General features: G+C 41.9%; 2 protein-coding genes and 1 long non-coding RNA gene across 11 annotated transcripts in view; 2 read left to right on the top strand and 1 right to left on the bottom strand.

Moving 5' to 3' along the window:
* LOC147061359 (disco-interacting protein 2 homolog B-A) overlaps positions 1-14428 on the top strand; it is a 107058-nt gene extending 92630 nt beyond the window's left edge. For 5 of the 7 annotated variants that reach the window (XM_085909752.1, XM_085909745.1, XM_085909737.1 and 2 more), the window contains 3 exons: positions 506-680; positions 4011-4134; positions 7771-14428. In XM_085909752.1, the coding sequence (XP_085765878.1) occupies positions 506-680; positions 4011-4134; positions 7771-8023 (552 nt within the window). In that variant the 3' untranslated portion in view covers positions 8024-14428. Of the gene's footprint in view, positions 1-505; positions 681-4010; positions 4135-7770 lie in introns of those variants that run through there. The other 2 variants (XR_015065851.1, XM_085909794.1) reach the window with 2 other exon arrangements.
* LOC147061358 (uncharacterized) lies at positions 7639-15553 on the bottom strand. Its single transcript, XR_015065855.1, has 5 exons — positions 15432-15553; positions 14655-14879; positions 14381-14513; positions 12600-12731; positions 7639-8024 (listed from the first exon to the last, which is right to left on the bottom strand). It is a non-coding gene; the product is annotated as an uncharacterized LOC147061358 (long non-coding RNA).
* A 1545-nt stretch (positions 15554-17098) lies between these two features.
* Positions 17099-21814, top strand: part of LOC147061357 (sodium channel protein type 8 subunit alpha-like) — a 120148-nt gene continuing 115432 nt past the window's right edge. For all 3 annotated transcript variants that reach the window (XM_085922571.1, XM_085922577.1, XM_085922563.1), the window contains exon 1: positions 17099-17311. The gene's annotated coding sequence lies outside the window, so the exon portion shown is untranslated. The remainder of the gene's footprint in view (positions 17312-21814) is intronic.

The following is a 21814-nucleotide window of genomic DNA, read 5'->3' as shown; positions in this document are numbered from 1 at the left end:
CTGTTCTTGGTGTTGGATTTTGTCGAAGAAATTTCCCCCAAAATGCGACCTATACTCCGGAGCAACTTATGTTTTTTTTTCACATTATTGTGCATTTTATGGCTAATGCGACCCATATTTCGGAGTGACTTTTAGTCAGAAAAATACGGTACTTAATGAACTCTAAATTGTGCCTGTTTTTTTTTTTATTAAAAAGGATAAAATGCTTACTTAATGTCAAAGTCTGCTTTATTGTCAATTTCTTCACATGTTAAGACACACAAAGCGATCGAAATTACGTTTCCCACCGTCCCACGGTGACGAGACACATCACACAGCACATATGGATTGCTCTTTAGCATTTATATTTTTTCCTTTGTTGCATATTATTTATCTAACTATCTAACTATCTGTTTTTAATTATACTCTATCACTATTATTTGATACTTGCGTTGGGTGTCTGACAAAAAGTGACTGTGAGTCAAAATTATGTCCAGTTTGTGTATGTGTGTTCTTACGTGTATAGATCTGGGTCAACAGTCTCCACAGTGCGAGTGGCTACTACACTATCTATGGCGAGGAGAGCCTGCAGGCGGATCACTTTAACACCAAACTCAGCTTTGGGGATCCCAACACGCTGTGGGCTAGAACAGGGTACTTGGGCTTCATCAAGAGAACCGAGCTACTGGATGCTAGTGGAGGTCAGCCACTGTTTTACAATTTACAGTCTCTTTGGTACATTTCTCAGATCAGAATTGAAATTTTCATAACAGTCAGTGTGTTTCTCAAAGCAATACTTACAAATAGCAAAACATAATGGTCTCCCTGCAAAGGTCATTTTCTGTCTCAAAATCCTTAGTGCATCTCTCAAAATAAATATTTTTCCATCTCTCAAAACAAATATTTGTGTCCCCGAACTTATCGGAATGACATGTCTTGGTGTCACTGTGTATGGATAAGATAGGGCTGGCTATCCACTTTTACAAACCGGATTCGGTTGAAGTTGGGAAATTGTGTAAAATGTAAATAAAAACAAAATACAGTGGAGCCTCGGTTTTCGACCAGAATCCGTTCCAGAAGGCTGTTCGAGAATTGAATCATTCAAATTCCGAATCATGTTTTCCCATTACAAATAATAGAAAAAAAATGTAATCTAATCCAAGCAAAAAAAACAACCCTTTTTTAAGCATTTTTTCATATGCACATTTTTGTCCGATCACGCAACTGCAGCGCACCGCAACACGCAACCCTACAGCGTCGCCGACCGCGCAACTACACCGCGCTGGTCACATTATTGTGACAGAGCGGTCGCAGAAATTTAGAAAATATTTTTAAACTGCGATTGGCTGACAACCAGTTCAAGGTTTCCCCCGCCTACTGCCCGATGACGGCTGGGATAGGCTACGGCACGCCCGCAACCCCTGTGCGGACAAAGCGGTACAGAAAATAGATGGATGGATTTTTAAAATCCTGATGTACTTTCCAAAATATAAGTGGACCTGAGTGCACAGGGAGCTTAATTTTGTCCGATCGCGCAACTGCAACGCACCGCAACCGTAGCGCGCCGCCGCCCTCGCAACTGCACCGCGCTGGTCGCTTTATTGTGACAGAGCAGTCGTTAAACTTTAGAAAATCTTTTTAAAGTCCTGATGGCTCATCTCGCGAGGTTCGACAATCGAATTTCGTCCGACATCTGAAGCAAAAAAAATAAATATTATTTTTTTGTTTGAATACCGATTTGTTTGAGAACTCGGACATTCGAAAACCGAGGCTCAACTGTACAATGATTTGAAAATCCTTCTCAACCCATATTCAATTGAATACACTACAAAGACAACATATTTAATGTTCAAACTGATAAAGTGAATTGTTTTTTGCCAAATAATGATTAACTTAGAATTTCATGGCTGCAACACGTCCAGTAGAAGTTGGGAAAGGTGGCAAAAAATACTGAGAAAGCTGAGAAAAGCTCATCAAACACCTATTTGAAACATCCCCTAAATGATCACGCTAATTGGGAACAGATGGATACCATGATTGGGTATAAAAGGAGCCTCCCCAAACATGCTCAGTCATTCACAAGCAAGGATGGGGCGAGGTTCACCACTTTGTCCACAACTGCATGAGAAAATAGTTGAACAGTTTAAGAACAACATTTCTCAAAGCAAAATTGCAAGGAATTTAGGGATTTCAACATAATATCATCAAAAGGTTCAGAGAATCTGGTATTTCACTGCGCGTAAGTCCCACGGCCGGAAACCAAGACTGAATGACCGTGACCTTCGATCTTTAAGACGGACGGCACTGCCTTAAAAATCGACATGAGTATGTAAAGGATATCACCAAATGGGCTCAGGAAAACTACAGAAAACCACTGTCAGTAAGTACAGTTAGTCACTACATCAGTAAGTTTGAGTTAAAACTCTACCACGAAAAGCAAAAGCTGTTTATGAACATCCATAAACGCTGCCGGGTTCTCTGGGCTCGAGCTCATGTAAAATGGACTGATGCACAATGGAAAAGTGTTTTGTGGTCTGATGAGTCCACTTTTCAAATAGTTTTTGGAAACATTGGAGGTCGTGTCCTCCGGACCAAAGAGGAAGCGGACCATCCGGACTGTTATCAACGCAAAAATCAAAAGCCAGCATCTGTGATGGTATGGGGGTGCATTAGTTCCCATGGCATGGGTGACTTACATTTCTGTGAAGGCAACATAAATGCAGATTTTGGAGCAACATATGCTGCCATCCAAGCGACGTCTTTTTCATGGACGCCACTGCTTATTTCAGCAAGATAATGCCAAGCCACATTCTGCACGTGTTACAACAGCGTGGCTTCGAAGTAAAAGATTCCAGGTTCTCCCCTTGGTAAGTATGCATACCAAATTAGTCATATGTGACCCCTGGATGTGTTCTGGTGTCACCAGGTTTGTTCGTTTTCGCTTTTCTTCTCATTGACATTTTGCATAGCGCTGGGTCTTTCTCCACCCTGAAGAAAGTACGTATTTGTCTATCAACATTTTCACCCCGTCGCTGTGGAGCCTTGAGCCCATTGGTTGGAGCAGTAAAGTTTCCCTCTCCAGGGGCTGTGAAGGTGTTAAACTTTGAGTGTAATTGTTTGACGCCGTTGTGGCGTTCAAACTTGTTTGAGGCCCAGTGTGGTCACATTCTCTAAGCTCCGACTAGTAATGAGTCGCAGAGTAACATTTATTTTTTCACTGGTTGACCTCTGCGGGAGAGCAGCATGGATGCTGCGGTTTTCTTTAGTGACGCGGTCCTGCAGGCTTTTGGGCTGATGACCAGGGAGCACTTCTACATGCTAACTATACTTCCATTATTGTCAATTGATTGTCTATGTGAAGCCCTTTGAGACTGCTTGTGATTTAGGGCTATACAAATAAACTTGACTTGACTTGACATGCTAACTACGGCTGATGTCTTGCGAACGTTTAGCCAGGGGGAGTGTTTTACGTTTGTCGACCTGAAGGATGCCTTCTTCCACACCCCAATTGCGCTTCAATTGCTGTCACTGGCATTTCCAAATGGTCTCTTTCGGGCTCTCCCTCACCCCAAGGGTCTTCACACATTTTGTGAAGGCTGCACTTGCGGCCCTATAGTCTGTGGACATGACGGTGTTGCCGGACGTGGATGACTGGCTCATCTGTACACCGTCAAAGACTCAGGTACGTACGTAGTTCAGGATAGGTTCACTCTTGCGTTCTTGTGTTGCCCGAATGGGCATCAGGGTCAATTTAACCAAGTCTACTCTACCCCCTCTCAGAGGACGATTGTATTCGGCTGATGCTGGACACCATGACTATGAGACCTGATTAACACCAAAACAGGATTTAACAGCTACGAAGCATCGCTGATCATAAAAGTACAACTGACACAGTGATGTCAAAATTGGACAAGTAGTTTTGAGAGACATACTAATTCTGACATGAGAAATGTACCAAAGCAACTGAGAAAAACTGCAAACTAAGGAGTAAGGAGGGAAACTGTTAATGACTCAATTATTTTCTGCTACAGATCGCCATGATGCCTTATTTGTAGTGGGGTCTCTGGATGAGACGCTGGAACTAAGGGGCTTACGTTACCACCCCATCGACATTGAGACGTCCGTATCTCGAGCTCACCGCTGCATTGCAGAGAGGTGAGTGCTGAGCTTGTTATTATGGTACAGTTTACTCCACATTTCTGACACTATGCAACTCAAGTCTGACGTTTTAAGTTCAACATAGTGGTGGGCTTTAAAAAGATCTCAAGACAGGTTGTGTCAAACTTTGTAGAAAATTATTAGATAGAAGAATGTAAAATTTAAATACCATAATTGATTAAATAATCAGGATATTGCTTAAAAAATACCCAATAAAAAGCATTGCGTTGATTTATGGATTTATTGCCTTTATGTGAATATATTTGTTTGTACCGTATTTTTCGGACTATAAGTCACGTTTTATTTTTCATAGTTTGGGTGTGGGTGCGACCTATACTCAGGAGCGACTTATGTGTTAAATTATTCACAAATTTTATAAAAATCTGTGATGTAGTGAAACCGCGATAAATGAATCGCGATGTAGCAAGGGATTCCTGTAATTTGAACTGCAACTGAGATGTGTGGCGCATACGCGGCGGTGTTTACATAAAGGACAAAGGAAGGTTTAATGACTTGGAGTGACAGAGATTGTTTGATGAAATGTTGTTTATAATTATATGGGCCTGTGGAATAATTTGGACTGCAACTGCCATCAGCGGCGCAGCGCACACCCGGCATTGTTGACATAAAGGACGATCAATGGATTTAATGATTTGGAGTGACACAGATGGTTCGATAAAGGTATTATTTATGTGACACAGATGGTCGATAAAGGTATTATTTATGTTATAGTTATTTGGATAACTGTCAATGTTACATCAGGCCCATTCTCAGCTCTTCGTTTGTGTTTATGTCACGTTAGCATATTGTATTGTTTAGCCTGTTGTTGCTTGTTCACGTCTGTTCTTGGTGTTGGATTTTGTCGAATAAATTTCCCCCATAATGCGACTTATACTCCGGTGCGACGTATATCTGTTTTTTTTTCACTTTATTATGCATTTTATGGTAATGCAACGTATATTCCGGAGCGACCTTTTGTCCGAAAAATGCGGTAATATCCTGAGGCAAATTTCTCCTTCACATTCTAGTCAATGTTGAGTCCGGTACGAACCATGTCATCAAGCAACACAGTGACTAAATAAATAGAGGACACACCATAGGTGCCTATGCTCAAGACAACTAAAAAAATATATTTGTAATACCGTAATTTTCAGACTATAAGTCGCTCCGGAGTATAAGTCGCACCAGCCATAAAATGCACAATAAAGTGAAAAAAAACATAGAAGTCGCACCGGAGTATAAATCGCACTTTTGGGGCAAATTTAGTTGTCAAAATCCAACACCCAAAAGTCCCAGTAAAAGTCCCAATGATCATCGTCACACACACATCTGGATGTGGTGAAATTTGTCCTCAGCATTTCACCCATCCCCATGTGATTTTGATCCATCCCCTGGGGGAGAGGGGAGCAGTGAGCAGCAGCGGTGCCGCGCTCGGGAATCATTTGGTGATCTAACCCCCCAATTCCAACCCTTAAATGCTGAGTGCCAAGCAGGGAGGCAATGGGTTCCATTTTTATAGTCTTTGGTATGACCCGGCCGGGGTTTGAACCAGTCTCAGGGCGGACACTCTACTACTAGGCCACTGAGCAAACCAGACATGAACCAGCAACAACAGGCTAAACGATACAGTATGCTAACGTGAAATAAAGTGGAAAAAAAAAAAAAATATGTCGCACTGGAGTATAAGTCACACTTTTGGGGCAAACTTGTTTGTCAAAATCCAACACCAAGAACAGACATGAACCAGCAACAACAGGCTAAACGATACGGTATGCTAACATGACATATACACAAACGGGGAGCTGAGAACGGGCCTGAAGTATCATTCAGAGTTATTCAAGTAAGTATTACATAAATAACATGTTTATCAAACCATCTGTGTTACTCCAATTCATTAAATCCATCGATTGTGCTTTATGTAAACAATGCCGCGTATGTGCCGCATATGCTGACGTCGGACCCGTTGTAAGTTGCATTTCTAATTATTCCACAGACCCATATAACGATATATAAAGTATATTTCAAATAACTATCATATTACAACAATATTATCAAACCATCTGTGTCACTCCAAATCATTAAATCCATCGATCAAATTCCTCGTTCTTTATGTCAACAATGCCACGCGTGCACTGCAGAGATCTAATAACGTAATTTTCGGACTATAAGTCGCGGTTTTTGTCATAGTTTGGGTGGGGGGGCGACTCATACTCAGGAGCGACTTATATGTGATTTTTTTCACAAATTTTCAAAATTAAAATATCCGCGATGTAGTGAAACCGCAATAAACGAACCGCGATGTAGCAAGGGATTACTGTCATTTGAACTGCAAGTGACATCACCCGTGCCGCGCGGCGGTTGTTTACATAAAGAGCAAAGGATTTGATCACGGGATGACGAAGATCGCGAAGGAACCAGGAAGTACCAGGAAAGACGTGGGTTTGGTAAACGGCTCTTTATTTAACAAAACAAGAGTTCAACGAGCCAACAACTGCTGAACTTTCAGCCACAGAGGTGGAAGAGAGCTTCATAAATAGGACAGAGCGTGCGTAAAAGCCATGTCCGAGCCCCATCCACCTTCCCCGGACAGCCACCCGGCCGAGTGCCGGCCCCCGACTTCTATCCAGGGAGGTGAAAGAGAGCTTCCGTCAAGAAGGACCGGGCGTGCGTAAAAGCCATAATAGTTTTTCAAACCTTCTGTGTCACTCCAAATCATTAAATCCATCAAACTCTTTGTCCTCCGTGTCACTTACAAAGCCGCTAATGATGCCGGTAGTACGTGGAGCCCTTCGTCATCTCGTGATCGAATCCTTTGGCCTTTATGTGAACAACCGCCGCGCGGCACGGGTGACGTCACTTGCAGTTCAAATTACAGTAATCCCTTGCTACATCGCGGTTCGTTTTTCACGGTTTCACTACATCGCGGATTTTTGAATTTTGAAAATTTGTGAAAAAAATGACAAAAGTCGCTCCTGAGTATAAGTCGCCCCCCCCCCCCCACCCAAACTATGACAAAAATCGCGACTTACAGTCCGAAAATTACGGTAATATGTTTTGTGCAGTCCAATTAGTCAAAACATAGTGTTTTGATTAATATTGCGTTTGTGGAATATGAAATAACATCCAAATGTTAATCCATCTCAGGCCATTTTACCACTTGTCGACTGAAAATGACATTACAAGTTGCCAGGTCACACAACCAATCGCGGCTCATCAGTTTTCTGAAGCTGAATCGTTATTGGTTGTGATCTTGGACCTGACAACTGTAATGCAACTTTTCAGCTGCCCCCTGAGATGGGTAAAAACGGGCAAATTTTGCTGCTTCACTTATATTGCACAATATATTAATCCAAATGCCGTGGTTAGGCTAGTGGGGGCACATACCACATATTGTAAGAAACATTTTTGGGTTGATTTCTCCTTTACTAACAAAAGCACCCACAGATTGTTCTATTTTTTGGTCAGTCATCAGGTACCCAATGCAAGAAACAAATCCAGTATTTATTGTTCTCGTAAACATGCATATTATTCCTTGTTTGAAAGGCTTATTCTTTCAGAAACTGTGGGTGGAATTTGAAGTGTGCAAAGATACTAAGTAATCCCGCACATCAGACTTGTATGTGTTCCCACCAGCGCTGTGTTCACATGGACTAACCTACTGGTGGTGGTGGCCGAGCTGAGCGGCTCCGAGCAGGAGGCATTGGACCTGGTTCCCCTTGTCACCAACGTGGTTCTTGAAGAGCACCACCTTATAGTGGGTGTAGTGGTCATTGTGGACCCGGGCGTGATCCCCATCAACTCCAGAGGGGAGAAGCAGCGCATGCACCTGCGCGACTCCTTCCTGGCCGACCAGCTTGACCCCATCTATGTGGCCTACAACATGTGATCTGAGAGAGAGGAACATTACGAGAAATCAAACCGGGCTTCCTTTGTCTCTCCCTCTTTTCAAACTAATCTGTGTTTAATTGTTTGTATTCTTCCATCTATTCGTTGCTCTCCATGTAAACAGTTCATCAACACGTTTATTTGCTTTACTGTTATTCCCCTTACACTCTCATAAAAGACCCTCATTTCTCAGTAGTAGGAATGCGCAGCGATTGAAACTACAGAGAAGAGGTGGAACTTTCCTCCTTCCCCTTGCACTTTAAGTCCTCACACCGCCGTGTCCACCTCCTGTTTGGCAAGCCAGGAGGGAACACGCACATTGTTTGCTTTCCCAGGGCGAAACCTCCACTTTAGTATTAACACGTGCCACCAGCCGGGGGTGTCCTGATATGTGCACGGTGACATTGCATGTTACAAAATGTTCTGAAAATACACTGAAGCTGAGGTCCAATTGCTTTATGACCATTTACCTGCTGAAAACTGAATTTTCTTATGCTGCAACCTGTGGGTAATAGCCAACACTATGTTGAATATCAAATTTAGCAGGGTTTTCAATTGACAGCACACTGGGTGAATTTCTGCACAAATCTTGCACAAAGGAGCCTTTAGCTGAACAGCCCACTGCATGGTAAGGCCATGTTCACACCCATGTGGAGATTTACAAAAAGATATGCCTTTCAAGTAGACATATTCCCCCCCAACACACACACACATTCAAAGTGATTCCTAGATGTCTAAATAACATGCCAGTGACATGCTTTCATCAAAATAACCAAAGCATAAAAACTTGCATCACATTTTACCCACCGTATTTTTCCCCTTGTTCACCTGTTTTCAAGGTGCAGTCTTGTCTCATGTGAGTGAGCCACTGTTTCCACTCCACTCTAGTGCTTCAATCAAGTATGGCCTCTGTTACCTTGATGCCTCGCTTGTGCATCATGACAAGACGAGCAGCTATTTGTTGTCAAAGAGCAAAGCAAGCCCTCATGAAGACCCTTTGTGTGTCTACTGGTGGAGGTAGCACTGAATCACCAAGCTGCCAAATTACATTTTTCAATTATTGCAGTGGATCTCTGCATGTGGCACATGCAGCGTCCATATTGCCTAACACAAATTGACCCCCGCCCCCATGTCGACAACTTAACTCAACTTTTGAGGAAGTGCCAGTTAGCACAGGCTAACGTTGTTAACTAGCGATGCACTCTACTTCCCTTTTAGCTGGGCATTGTAGTGTTCTGTGTACTCCAGGGGCCGGACTCCAACTGTGACTTAAAAATAGTGGATTGGCAGCCAGCCTAGCTTCCCAGTCACAAATGGAGATACATGAAATTATGCAAATTAGCTGCACTAATAGGCTACAGTCTCGCAAAATTCAAAAGGGCTTGCTCACATTTGGGGAAATAGGCAGCTAACAGAGGATTTCTGTGGTTGTTTAATTTCACACTTGATAGGTGTGTTGTAGATGTATGTAGTAAAAAAAATTGGAGCTTGGAAAATATACTTTTTATTGTATTCTTTTAAATATCAATGTATGTGTGGACCTTAAGGGCTCCCACTTGATTTGGCCTCAACTAGTCTGTTGCTTAAGTCAAAACAGATTTTTCTTGCATTTTTATTACAGATTAAACAGGCTTGAAATTCATGACAAGTAATCCCTTTTAGCAAAAATACAATGTCTAACAGCAAGGGAAATGTATATTCTAGACAATTTATTGAGGACCTTCCTACTCTAACCAACAAGGAATATGGCAACTGGATGTATTCAAGTTAACGTAATTTTCTGACTATAAGTCGCTCCCGAGTACAAGTCGCACCAGCCATAAAATGCACAATAAAGTAAAAAAAACAAACATATATAAGTCGCACCGAAGTATAAATCGCATGTTTGGGGCAAATTCATTCGTCAAAATCCAACGCCAAGAACAGACATGAATGAGCAACAACAGGCTAAACGATAGGTATGCTAACGTGACATAAACACAAACGAAGAGCTGAGAATGGGCCTGACGTAACATTCATAGTTATTTTAATAACTATTACATAAATAACACATTTATAGAACCATCTGTCACTCCAATTCATTAAATCCATCGATCGTCCTTTATGTCAACAATGTCGGCTGGGTGCGCGGTGCTGATGGCGGTTGCACTTCAAAATATTCCACAGGCCCATATCACGATATATAAATTATATATCAAATAACTTTTATATAAGCAATAATATTATCAAACCATCTGTGTCACTCCAAATCATTAAATCCATCGATCAAATTCCTCGTTCTTTATGTCAACAACGCAGCGCGTGCGCTGCAGAGATCTAGTATATAACTATTGTAGCGTTAACAAAGTACCAGGAAAGACGTGGGTTTGGTAAACGGCTCTTTATTTAACAAAACAAGAGTTCAACGAGCCAACAACTACTGAACTTCCAGCCACGGAAGTGAAAGAAAGCTCCGTAGAGTATGACCGGGCATGCGTAAAAGCCATGCCCAAGCCCCATCCACCGTCCCCGGACAGCCACCCGGCCAAGCGCCGGCCCCCGACTTCCATCCACGGAGGTGAAAGAGAGCTCCGTCGAGTCGAACCGGGCGTGTGTAAAAGCCATAATGGTTTTTCAAACCTTCTGTGTCACTCCAAATCATTAAATCCTTCAAACTCTTCGTTCTCCGTGTCACTTACAAACAAAGCCGCTAATGATGCCGGTAGTACGTGGGGCCCTTTGTCATCTTCGTCATCCCGTGATCGAATCTTTGTCCTTTATGTAAACAACCGCCGCACTGCTGATGTCACTTAAAATTCAAATTACAGCAATCCCTTGCTACATCGCGGTTCGTTTATCGCGGTTTCCCTTTTTTCGGGGGGGGGGGGGAATTTTGAAAAATTTTGAAAAAAATTCACATATAAGTCGCTCCTCAGTACAAGTCGCCCCCCACCCCCCCCTCCCAAACTAAGAAAAAAAAACACGACCTAAAGTCCGAAAATTACGGTAAATGGAATAAATGACCCATTGAAAAACACCCAGATATCAAATGGCGTTTTATCATCACTGTACTAAAAAACAGACTTGCTGGACATTTCAGTTGTAAATCCCAATCTCAAATCCTTGTTATTTTTTGTTTTTGTTTTTAACCCCAGATGTGGATGACTCTCAATGACATGGTCATTGCAAGCACATGTTCATTGTGTGCCGCCGTTTTGCCGATGCTTAAATCAGCATCCTATCAGCACTAGTATGCTGTTCAAATAGATTGCTTGTTAGGAGGCAGAGTTGTGCCTTTTGACAAAAAAGCTCCATTGTGACAATGGATGAAGGAGTCGTATTATGAAGAGATCAGTGAGTGAGGAAACAACTTTTTGCCTTATTGAAACTCTTGGAACTTTTAATTTGAACCTCCTCCAATCATACTGTTCATATCTCTCGCTCATGTCGTCTTCACGTAGTCTAAGGCTTACTGAATGTCAAACACTTGAAAGCAAAGTAGGATGGCCAGTTAAGCAAGTCATATAGCAAGATACATTCACAAAGTTGTAGGGGATCAATGAGGGTATAAGGATGTCAATTTGTAATCTGTGTGTTAGGTCAAATACTGTTATCAACTGATGTTATTGTGTACATGCAAATAGTCTATTACACTTGACTGGTCTTTAATACTTCACAGGATTTTTCTGATTTCATTTGAAAAACAAAAAAAATCACCAGACTTATTCGACTAATCTGGCAGGAACACCATGCACTTTTCACAATACTGGTGCGTATGTGCGTGTGTGGTAAAGCGTGTGCGTGTTTTTATGATGATTTGATTTTTCTTTTTTTCCAGAAATTTGAAACTTCTTTTAATGATTTGATTTCTTTTTATCTTTTATGTCACCGCCACTGTAATGTTACCCTTATCATCCAACTCTAAAATTCAATATGCAGGATCTTATGGAGTTTTAATTGCTCTTTTTTTTCTTAGTGTGACCAACGTCACACTGCATTAAGTGACAGGTATGCAACAGGCACGTTAAAAGCACTCATGCATCAGTGAAGCATTTGAGCCACTTTGTGACTATTCTTCCGTTGTAACTCTTACAAGTTTTTAATAAAGTTTTATAATTTAACATCAACCTTTTTCGGTGCTATTCTCTTAGAGATGTGAAAATGTCCTCTTATACTGTCTGGATGTTCATAAATTGCTGTTCATTACAATGTTCTACAAAGGATTGTCTTCATTAACATTCATTCCACATCTCCAAAGTAATTCCAAGCACAGGCTGATGTACCCACAATGTATACCTCAAAAATGACTTGTCGCCTCACTATGCATCAATGAGCCGCAAGCAGTAGTTTGATCAATGGTGTGAATTCTTCAACACTGTCTTGACAAGCAAAAAAAAAAAAAGAAAAAGATTTCATGCTGTCGTTGGATGTGGTTCATGTGAAATAAATAAGATGCTTTGTTAGAATCTCCTGTCGTTTTGCTACGTTTCACTCGCATTTCATAAATAAATGAGAGACAACAGCATCTGTCCTGTGTGCGATGGCAGTGTCACTCAATGTCGGTGAGCGGAGCATGCCGTGGTGGCAATCCCCCTAACCTGTTAGTAGACCCTGTCGGTGATGGATGCCCTCAAGCCGAAGGAGTTCTAATGAAGTTTTTTTTGTCTGTACAACTGTGGAGGCAACTGATGGGTCCTGGTAGTCCAAGCGGAAATCAGCTTTGGTGGTTTCTGAGGCAAAAACACAGGCTTGGCATGAGTTTAGCAAGGCCATGGAGAACGACGTCTGGATGCCTTCATGGGGTTCCAGTACAGTGAGCTCAGTTTCACATCTGCTTTTTGAAGAGTATGTGGTTCTGGTGGCTTCCTTAAGATGCAATGTTCATCAAGCGATTGGGATGAAAATTAGCACATCCAAATCTGAAACCAAGATGCTTGGTCAGAGTCTGGGTCCTTTTCTTTTTTTTCTTTTTTTCTTTTTTTTTTTAAACTTTGAAACTCGTACCTCCCGGATCAAAAGGACTTTCAACTGCACTTTTCCTAGTTTGAAGTGGAAAAAGTCTGACTTCCCACCATCCTCGAATACAGCATCACAACACCAGTTAGTTACAGGCGGCCATCTTAACATTGCATCTCAAAGCATGCCTAACTTGAATACAATGTTTTTTCAGCTTTTTTCTTATGCTTTCACATTATTATATGTCCCTACAGCAAAAATCCTACTGCGTATGGCATACAATTGGACAAATTTGTCTGGGAAAACTGCTACGGTACAAATTAAATCTTACATATTCTCTCTTAAGGGAGTATATCGCTGAGTAATACTTAAATATTTGTCTACATGTCAGAACCATCAACAATAATCTGAAAGTAAAGCTCATTGAAACAAATTTGCTGCATAATGTAGACCTAACTTCTGGAGGTCACGATTCATGGTACTGAGGTAATACACTCTGAATGGTGCATGCAAACAGTGAAATAGGCTCATTGAGGCGTTCTAATTACTCCATACAGCGACACTAGCATGAAACGCACTTAGAATGATGTTTTCAGTTTAAAAAAAAAAAAAAAAAAAAAACTGAAGTTTTCAGTAATGGTGGCAACGCAAGATGGCTGCCCTCTGGCTTGAACCGCGAGAGAACTGTAGTCCTTTCGTATTAATGTCCGTGGGTAGAAACTACACGATGACAGTAAAAGGACTACACCATGAGAGTAAAAGAAATAAAGAAAGACTGAATGCAGCAAACACTATGAGATGACATTATCTTTCATACCCTATTACTTGCCGCTAGAATTTACGCAAATAACTTATTTTAGTTTATATCCCCGGTCCTGATTTCAGTCTAGCCCTTGCTGTCAAGAGCTACACGGTCGTTCAGAGAGATTTATTTGCTACTTAATGTCACAATTTGTTCTATAGCCGACAGGTGTCATGAAATGTCCTATAAGAAGTTACAGAGGTCACATGCACTTGTCACTTTGTCCCTTTAGATGTCATAATAAATAGCTAAAAATGTCAAATACGTATAATCCTCGATATTGATCAATGTACTTGTCAAATATAATCCCCAATATTGATCGCTGATGTATCAAATGTGTTTGGGGGGAATAGAATGGAGCAAATGTACGCTTGAGAGACACAGACCTGCTGGTTTATTGGGTGGATGAAGATGAGGATTGTTTTATGAGTGTGTATGTTTCAACACCAACGGTGGCATTAAAAAAATAATTGTAATAGTAATAAGATTAGACTACAATAATTTTTTACACAGTATTGCAACAAATTTGGAATGACACCAAAAGGAATGTGGAGGCCTCAGTATGTAACCCTGTATGTACGCGTGTGTGCGTGATTGTGTGTGATAAGAGTTCAGGCTCACCGTTGGATGATGATGATGATGATCCCACCGTGTCGAAAATAATCAACTCAAATGTTGTTGACGACTTCACCTATCTTGGAAACCGAGGAGTCGCACGTTGGAGAAGGTTCTTGATGACTCGTCCGTGAACCCACTGGGGTGAAGAAAGAAAATTAGATGGGAACTGGTGATACAGAAATATTTAAAAAGCAGAATTGATACTTTACAGTCAAAAACATGAATCGTTATATCAATGGTTGAAGATTTTTTCTCTTTAAAACCTATAACTAGTTACCATATGGTGGGCGGCTCGGTGGAGAACTGGTTAGCATGTCCGCATCACAGTCCGGAGGGTGCGGGTTCGATTCCAACACCGGCTCTCCCAGTAGCTTGGTAGGCTGACTGAGCACTCCAAATTGCCCGTGAAGTGCGGATGTTTGTTCGTCTCTGTGTGTCCTGCGATTGGCTTGCAAACGGTTCCGGATGTCCTCTGCCTACTGCCCGATGACTGCTGGGACGCCTGCTCACGACCAGATAATGTACTAACTAACAAACTATGGATGACTACCTACCATATGACTCCTGCTCAAGTTACTCCAAAAAACAAACACCAGGTTTTACGCACTCAAAACAATGCAATAAAGATATATATATATATATACACACATTTGTGTGTGTAAATGTGTGTGTGTATATATATATATATATATATATATATATATATATATATATATATATATATATAAATATCTGTGTATATTCATATATGTGCATATTCATATAGAAATGGATATATACATAGATTAATATATGGTTACCATAGGCTCCACCATGCACATGAAGATAATCTGTTTAGAAAATGGACGGATTGATGGAGAATTCTATCGCAAGACCATCCCAGTTCTGCATGTCACTTGACCACTGAAGGATCATACCACAAGAGGTTTGATTAAAAATCTGGTAATTTTGGAACAAATGTACGCCTAATGTAAACAAAATAGCGCACAATATTAACCGTTTGGATGACTTTTCATGGAAAAAAACAAACATCAATATGAATAATTCTGCTCACCTTGCTGCTTCGCCTCTCCAATGTGTTCTTTTTAGCTGGGGAATACTGCACTGCTGGCTCACTTCTTTGCACTTGGGTCCTTCATCCTGCCACAAACGTAACAGGGATGTACTCAGTTCAGTAATCAAAATCAAGGGAAATGTGCTTTCAGCGGTTAGCAAACATATTTTTTAAGGTTGTGTGAAACATATAATCATATCAATATAATATCTAGTATGGGAGTGCTTGTGTGGATTGGTGGGGGGTGAGGAATGTGCAGGCACACTGCATGACCTTGTTTTCTTCTAAGAGTTATGGAACAGGCCCAGGAAGGGAGTACCAGCTCAGTGGCCTAGTAGTAGAGTGTCCGCCCTGACACTGGAAGGTTGTGGGTTCAAACCCCGGCTGGGTCATAACAAAGACTATAAAAATGGAACCCATTGCCTCCCTGCTTGGCACTCAGCATTAAGGGTTGGAATTGGGGGGTTAGATCACCAAAAATGATTACCGAGCGCGGCGCCGCTGCTGCTCACTGCTCCCCTCTCCCCCAGGGGATGGATCAAAATCACATGAGGATGGGTTAAATGCAGAGGACAGAGCCCTTTGAGACTGCTTGTGATTTAGGGCTATATAAAAACTTGACTTGACTTGACTTGACTTACCAGACGAAGGGAGTACGGGACGGTACGGAACGAAGGGAGTACCGGACGATAACACCTCAAGGTCGGTGAGGAACGAGAACAATACCACGTCCAGGTGGTTGGGCTTCGAGAGGAAAACAACCAACCCCCTGACCACAGTGATGACACCTCGACGGGGAGGAGATGACCATCGACCAATCATCACACAATATTTTGCATGCTTTAATATTCATATTGTGTTTCTTTAAAACTGGGCAACCCGGAAGAATGTGTCGTCTTTTGGTGGTCACAAAAACGCACGAGTTTTAGTGTGAGGGACCCGGGACCCAGGCCTGTATTAGTGCGCTTTGTTAGGAATAAACATTTGGTAAATTTGGTCTGATTGATCTACTGGTCTTCTCTTTGACAGAACGAACTCGCAAAATTGTTAGGTGCGCCAGTGTGTGGATTAGGACATAGAAACTTGTGTTAAGTGTTGATCGCAATTTGGAGTCAGATCAATAGCTAAAATCCGTATCCTAACACTTGCAATTATAGTTGAAGCGCTTTTTTGCCTTTTTTTTTTTTTTTTGGTCTTTGCTTGACATGACCTATGCATGTCTGTAGGCAAGTTTCATGGTACTGATGACGCCCCAAAGTTCCCAACTATGAGGCTTAGAGCAAGCAATGAAGTCTCTCCATTCTACTGTTTTTTGGGGGGGATAGTCATGATCAACTGTTAAATATGTAAGATGTTGAATGGGTAAGAGTTAAGAATTGATTAATTTATGTTTCATTCATTCCTAAGAAAATGTGTTTGCTTATTTTGAAATTCGACCAACACGAAATTTGACAGCCGTTCACACATTGTCATTGACTTTCTGCACTCGTTTGCACAGGTGTGCAATTCGAGACTATCAGAATTCCTGCATTGACCTCACACGCAAGAAATACACGTGTGTTTTGTGCGCACCATCCGAGCACACACTCTCTTGAGGTGGCGCACTGGCGTCGGGCATTAGGAGTGCGAGGCTGCAAGCCTAAATAACCTTTTGGATTGGAGCAGGAGGCACCGGGCGACACTCCCTCACACTGTGCTGAGACATCAATTATGCAGGGAAGCTGCTCGGTCTGAGGAGGGCTGCTACTGCTGGAGGTGGAGGTGCTGGTGGAGGGGGGAAGACGCCAGCATCAATATGGCGACAACTGCAGTCTCTCCCAGATTATTCGTGCCTCTGCAGTCCTGTGACGGCTCTACGGATTCACTGTGACGCTTACGAGGTAAGCGCACCTTCCCTTACATGTGGAACTCGTTGTGTATGCGATGCCAGGAGACAGCTGGTTCCTTTTTTATTTTATTTTTTTATTTAGCCGGGGTCGTTTTGCGTGAATGTCGCAGAGCTGCCTGCCCCGCACCCCCTATTGTTATTCCTAAAGATTTGAATGTGTGTCTTGAGCGTCGTCCTCGGACTGGACGCGAGCAGAAAATGTCAATTGCTGATCGTATTCACCAAGGGAGGCAGGGGCGCGGAGCATAAGATGGTTCCATCAACAACAATAAAAATCATATTGCGGGACACTTGTCTTGAGCTAAAAAAAAATCACATTGCGGGACCTTGGATGACAGGATGCGTGTGAGTAATCAATCCTTCATTTTTCGTAGCTTCAATGCGTCTTTGGTTCATCTTATCTCTGTTTCTGTGATTTTTTTTTAAAACATGTTCACGCACCCCCACATGCATGCACACGCAAACAATGTGTATTGATTTGCTCGTCGACGAGACTCCACGGGTGTGGTGCACACCCTTCAAGTCGTTGCGCTGGGGAAAACTGGATTCCCGAATCGAGCGCGCCGCATGGAAGACTTTTGCATGGCTCACCAAAAATGATGTTAATGGTTCGTGAGGTTTCTGCATGTGACAAGCATTATTTGATCTTTTTTGTTACCATCCACTGCAGCATCAACCTGCCTGCCTGCCTGCCTGCCTGCCCGTCTCGGTTAAATGTGTCGCTTCTTTGCGCAAAGTGTTCTCCAATGTAACACAAACATCCACTCTGGTTGTTGTCACCACTACAAACGCAGAAAACCCCCGAATGTGGGTGTCTACTGTAGTTTAGCGTTGTATGTGGACGATCCTTTGGCTGTTTTTGTCCCGTCGTCGAAGGCCTGATCTACGTTCTTTTCTGATCCTTTTCATTTGATACACGCACGCGCGCATTGTGTATGCATGCGCGTTTGCCAGAAGAGCAGCAGAAGGCTCGCTCGGCAGCTCAATATTCCAGGGTCCATTATAAAAGCAGACGTTTTTGCAAAAGGGGATACAGTGCGTTTGATTGTATGTGCGTGCGTGTGCGCCTGCGTTTCCGTGTGAGAGCTTCTCTCGACCAAAATGTAACACGTAAATGTGTTGGGTGAGCAAGCCTCAAAATGAGTCAAATCTGATGCCGCGACTGTCTAAGAAAATGGCACATCCGTTCTAAACTTGTGGTTTTTCTCTAATAGCTTGTATACCTTTTTTTCCCGCCTAATGCTGGCTCCTCACATGACTTGAGTTGACCCTGAATTTTCCTGCTTGAGCACTTGTCATGTTACCATCATGCGCTGACTAAAAGGCTCTTCCTGAGTAGAGCAGCCATTAAAGAGCAGCCTAATAAAGTCGCCTAAAATAGGGCAGTGCAGTGTTTTAGTATATGAAAATGTCTTCAAACCAGGGTGCGCGCCGCTGATGGCGGTTGCACTTCAAAATATTCCGATAGATACATTATATATCAAACAATTTTCATATAAACAATATTATTATCAAACCATCTGTGTCACTCCAAATCATTAAATCCATCGATCAAATTCCTCGTCTTTCGTCAACAACGCCGTGCGTGCGCCCTGATGTCAGCCTTGGTAAACGGCTCTTTATTTAACAAAACAACAAAACAAGAGTTCAACAAAGCCAACGACTACTGAACTGTAACGCTAAAAACATATACAAGTTACTACACAAAATAAAATGTATCAAATAACTATAACATAAATAAACCTTGTGTCACTCCAAATCATTAAATCCTTGAAACTCTTCGTCCTCCGTGTCACTTACAAAGAAAGCCGCTAATGATGCCGGTAGTACGTGGGGCCCGTCGTCATCTTTGTCATCCCGTGATCGAATCTTTGTCCTTTATGTAAACAGCCGTTGCACTGCTGACGTCACTTGAAATTCAAATTACAGCAATCCCATGCTACATCGCGGTTTGTTTATTGCGGTTTCCCCCATTTTTTAAATTTGATTTTATTTATTTTTTGATTTTGAAAATTTGTGAAAAAATTCACATATAAGTCTCTCCTCAGTATAAGTCCCCCCTCCACCCAAACTAAGAAAAAAAACACTTTCGAGGACAAAACAACAACTCTTATTGATAAACCTCGAAGACTCACCTCATAGCAGCCTTCTTAGTGTCTTTTTTTGATTTTGTCTTTTAGATTAAGGAACTGGCGTCGACTCGCCTCGAACTTCAAAGATGACTTTACTTGCTGTGCACGCTTCTTCTTCTTCTTCCTGTTTTATTACAGTGGCGCACAATTTATGCCTCCTGCCTCCTAGCGGACATTTTCGAATGAAGCAACACAACATTCTACATTGTTCAGACAAATTACAGCTGGTTGGGCGTGGCTGATGGTGTAGGAGTGCACTTGGTTGTCTTGTGTGCTGACACCAAGAGTTCGATTCCTACATGTGACGGTGTGAATGTGTGTCAGTGACGGTGTGAATGTGTGTGGGTTTGTGTGTGTGTGTGTGTGTTTGTGTGTGTTTGTGTGTGAGTGGCAAAAAAAAAAAATTACAGCTGGTTTGATGTTCAATATTTGCTCGATTTAATTATGGCATCCATATAAGGTCTATAGAATAACCCAATATAGACTTCTATATCAGGTTACAGAAAAAAAACACACTTCACAACGATCATTGGTTGTTTAGTTTAGTTTATTGTTTAGCATATATTATTACAGCAATAACAGTGCAAGGAGGGAGACGAGGCCTAGGGCTTGTAGCGAGCTCCACTCCTGTTATATATATATATATATATATATATATATATATATATATATATATACACAACAAAGTGTTGTGTAGGTTTGAAATAAATACATAAATAAACAAAAGCACAACAAGCTAAATATATCTATTTTAGGTTATTCTATTGACCTGAAATAGATGTCTATTTTAGGTGATTCTATAGACCTAAAATAGACGTCTAAATTAGGTCTTTGTGTAGACGTAATATACCGTAATTTTCGGACTATAAGTAAAACATATAAAAGTCGTACCGGAGTATAAGTCGCACTTTTGGGGCAAATTTATTTGTCAAAATCCAACACCAAAAACAGACATGAACCAGCAACAACAGGCTAAACGATACGGTATGCTAACGTGACATATACACAAACGAGGAGCTGAGAACGGGCCTGACATAACATTCAGAGTTATTCAAGTAAGTATTACATAAATAACACATTTATCAAACCATCAGTGTCACTCCAATTCATTAAATCCATCGATCGTGCTTTATGTAAACAATGCCGCATATGCTGACGTTGGACCCGTTGTAAGTTGCATTTCAAATTATTCCACAGACCCATATAACGATATATAAAGTATATTAAAAAAAACTGTCATATTACAACAATATTATCAAACCATCTGTGTCACTCCAAATCATTAAATCCATCAATCAAATTCCTGGTTCTTTATGTCAACAACGCCGCGCGTGCGCTGCAGAGATCTAGTATATAACTATATTGTAGCGTTCACAAAGTACCAGGAAAGACGTGGGTTTGGTAAACGGCTCTTTATTTAACAAAACAAGAGTTCAACGAGCCAACAACTACTGAACTTACAGCCACGGAGGTGGAAGAGAGCTCCATAGAATAGAACCGAGCGTGCGTGAAAGCCATGTCCGCGCCCCATTCACCGTCCCCGGACAGCCACCCGGCCGAGCACCGGCCCCCGACTTCCATCCACGGAGGTGAAAGAAAGCTCCGTAGAGTATGACCGGGCGTGCTTAAAAGCCATGCCCGAGCCCCATCCACCGTCCCCGGACAGCCACCTGGCCGAGCGCCGGCCCCCGACTTCTATCCACGGAGGTGAAAGAGACCTCCTGTCGAGAAGGACCGGGCGTGCGTAAAAGCCATAATAGTTTTTCAAACCTTCTGTGTCACTCCAAATCATTAAATCCTTCAAACTCTTCGTCCTCCGTGTCACTTACAAACAAAGCCACTAAAGATGCCGGTAGTACGTGGGGCCATTCGTCAGCTTCGTCATCCCGTGATCGAATCCTTTGCCCTTTATGTAAGCAACCGCCGCGCGGGACGGGTGACGTCACTTGCAGTTCAAATGACAGTAATCCCTTGCTACATTGCGGTTTGTTTATCGCGGTTTCACTACATCGCGGATTTTTGAATTTTGAAAATTTGTGAAAAAAAATCACATATAAGTCGCTCCTAAGTATAAGTCGCACCCCCACCCAAACTAAGAAAAAAAACGCGACTTATAGTCCGAAAATTACGGTACAGTGTTGGTCACAATTATTTATCCAATGTCAACCATTTTGACAAAATTGTCATTATTTTCTTATACAAAAAGGGTAATTTGTTAGTCTATGCCAATCATGTACAGTAATAGGCAAAAAAACAAACAATTGCGATTCACTTTTTGTGTGCGACTTAAGTCGCTCCTGAGTACAAGTCGCCCCCCCACCCAAACTATGCCAAAAACCGCGACTTATAGTCCGAAAATTACG

The sequence above is a fragment of the Syngnathus leptorhynchus genome, chromosome 1, assembly GCF_054491065.1.
Source record: "Syngnathus leptorhynchus isolate UIUO chromosome 1, UIUO_Slep, whole genome shotgun sequence".
NCBI classification, from domain to species: domain Eukaryota; kingdom Metazoa; phylum Chordata; class Actinopteri; order Syngnathiformes; family Syngnathidae; genus Syngnathus; species Syngnathus leptorhynchus.
Note: the sequence above shows the minus strand (reverse complement) of the source record. Positions and strands in the feature narration are given on the sequence as shown.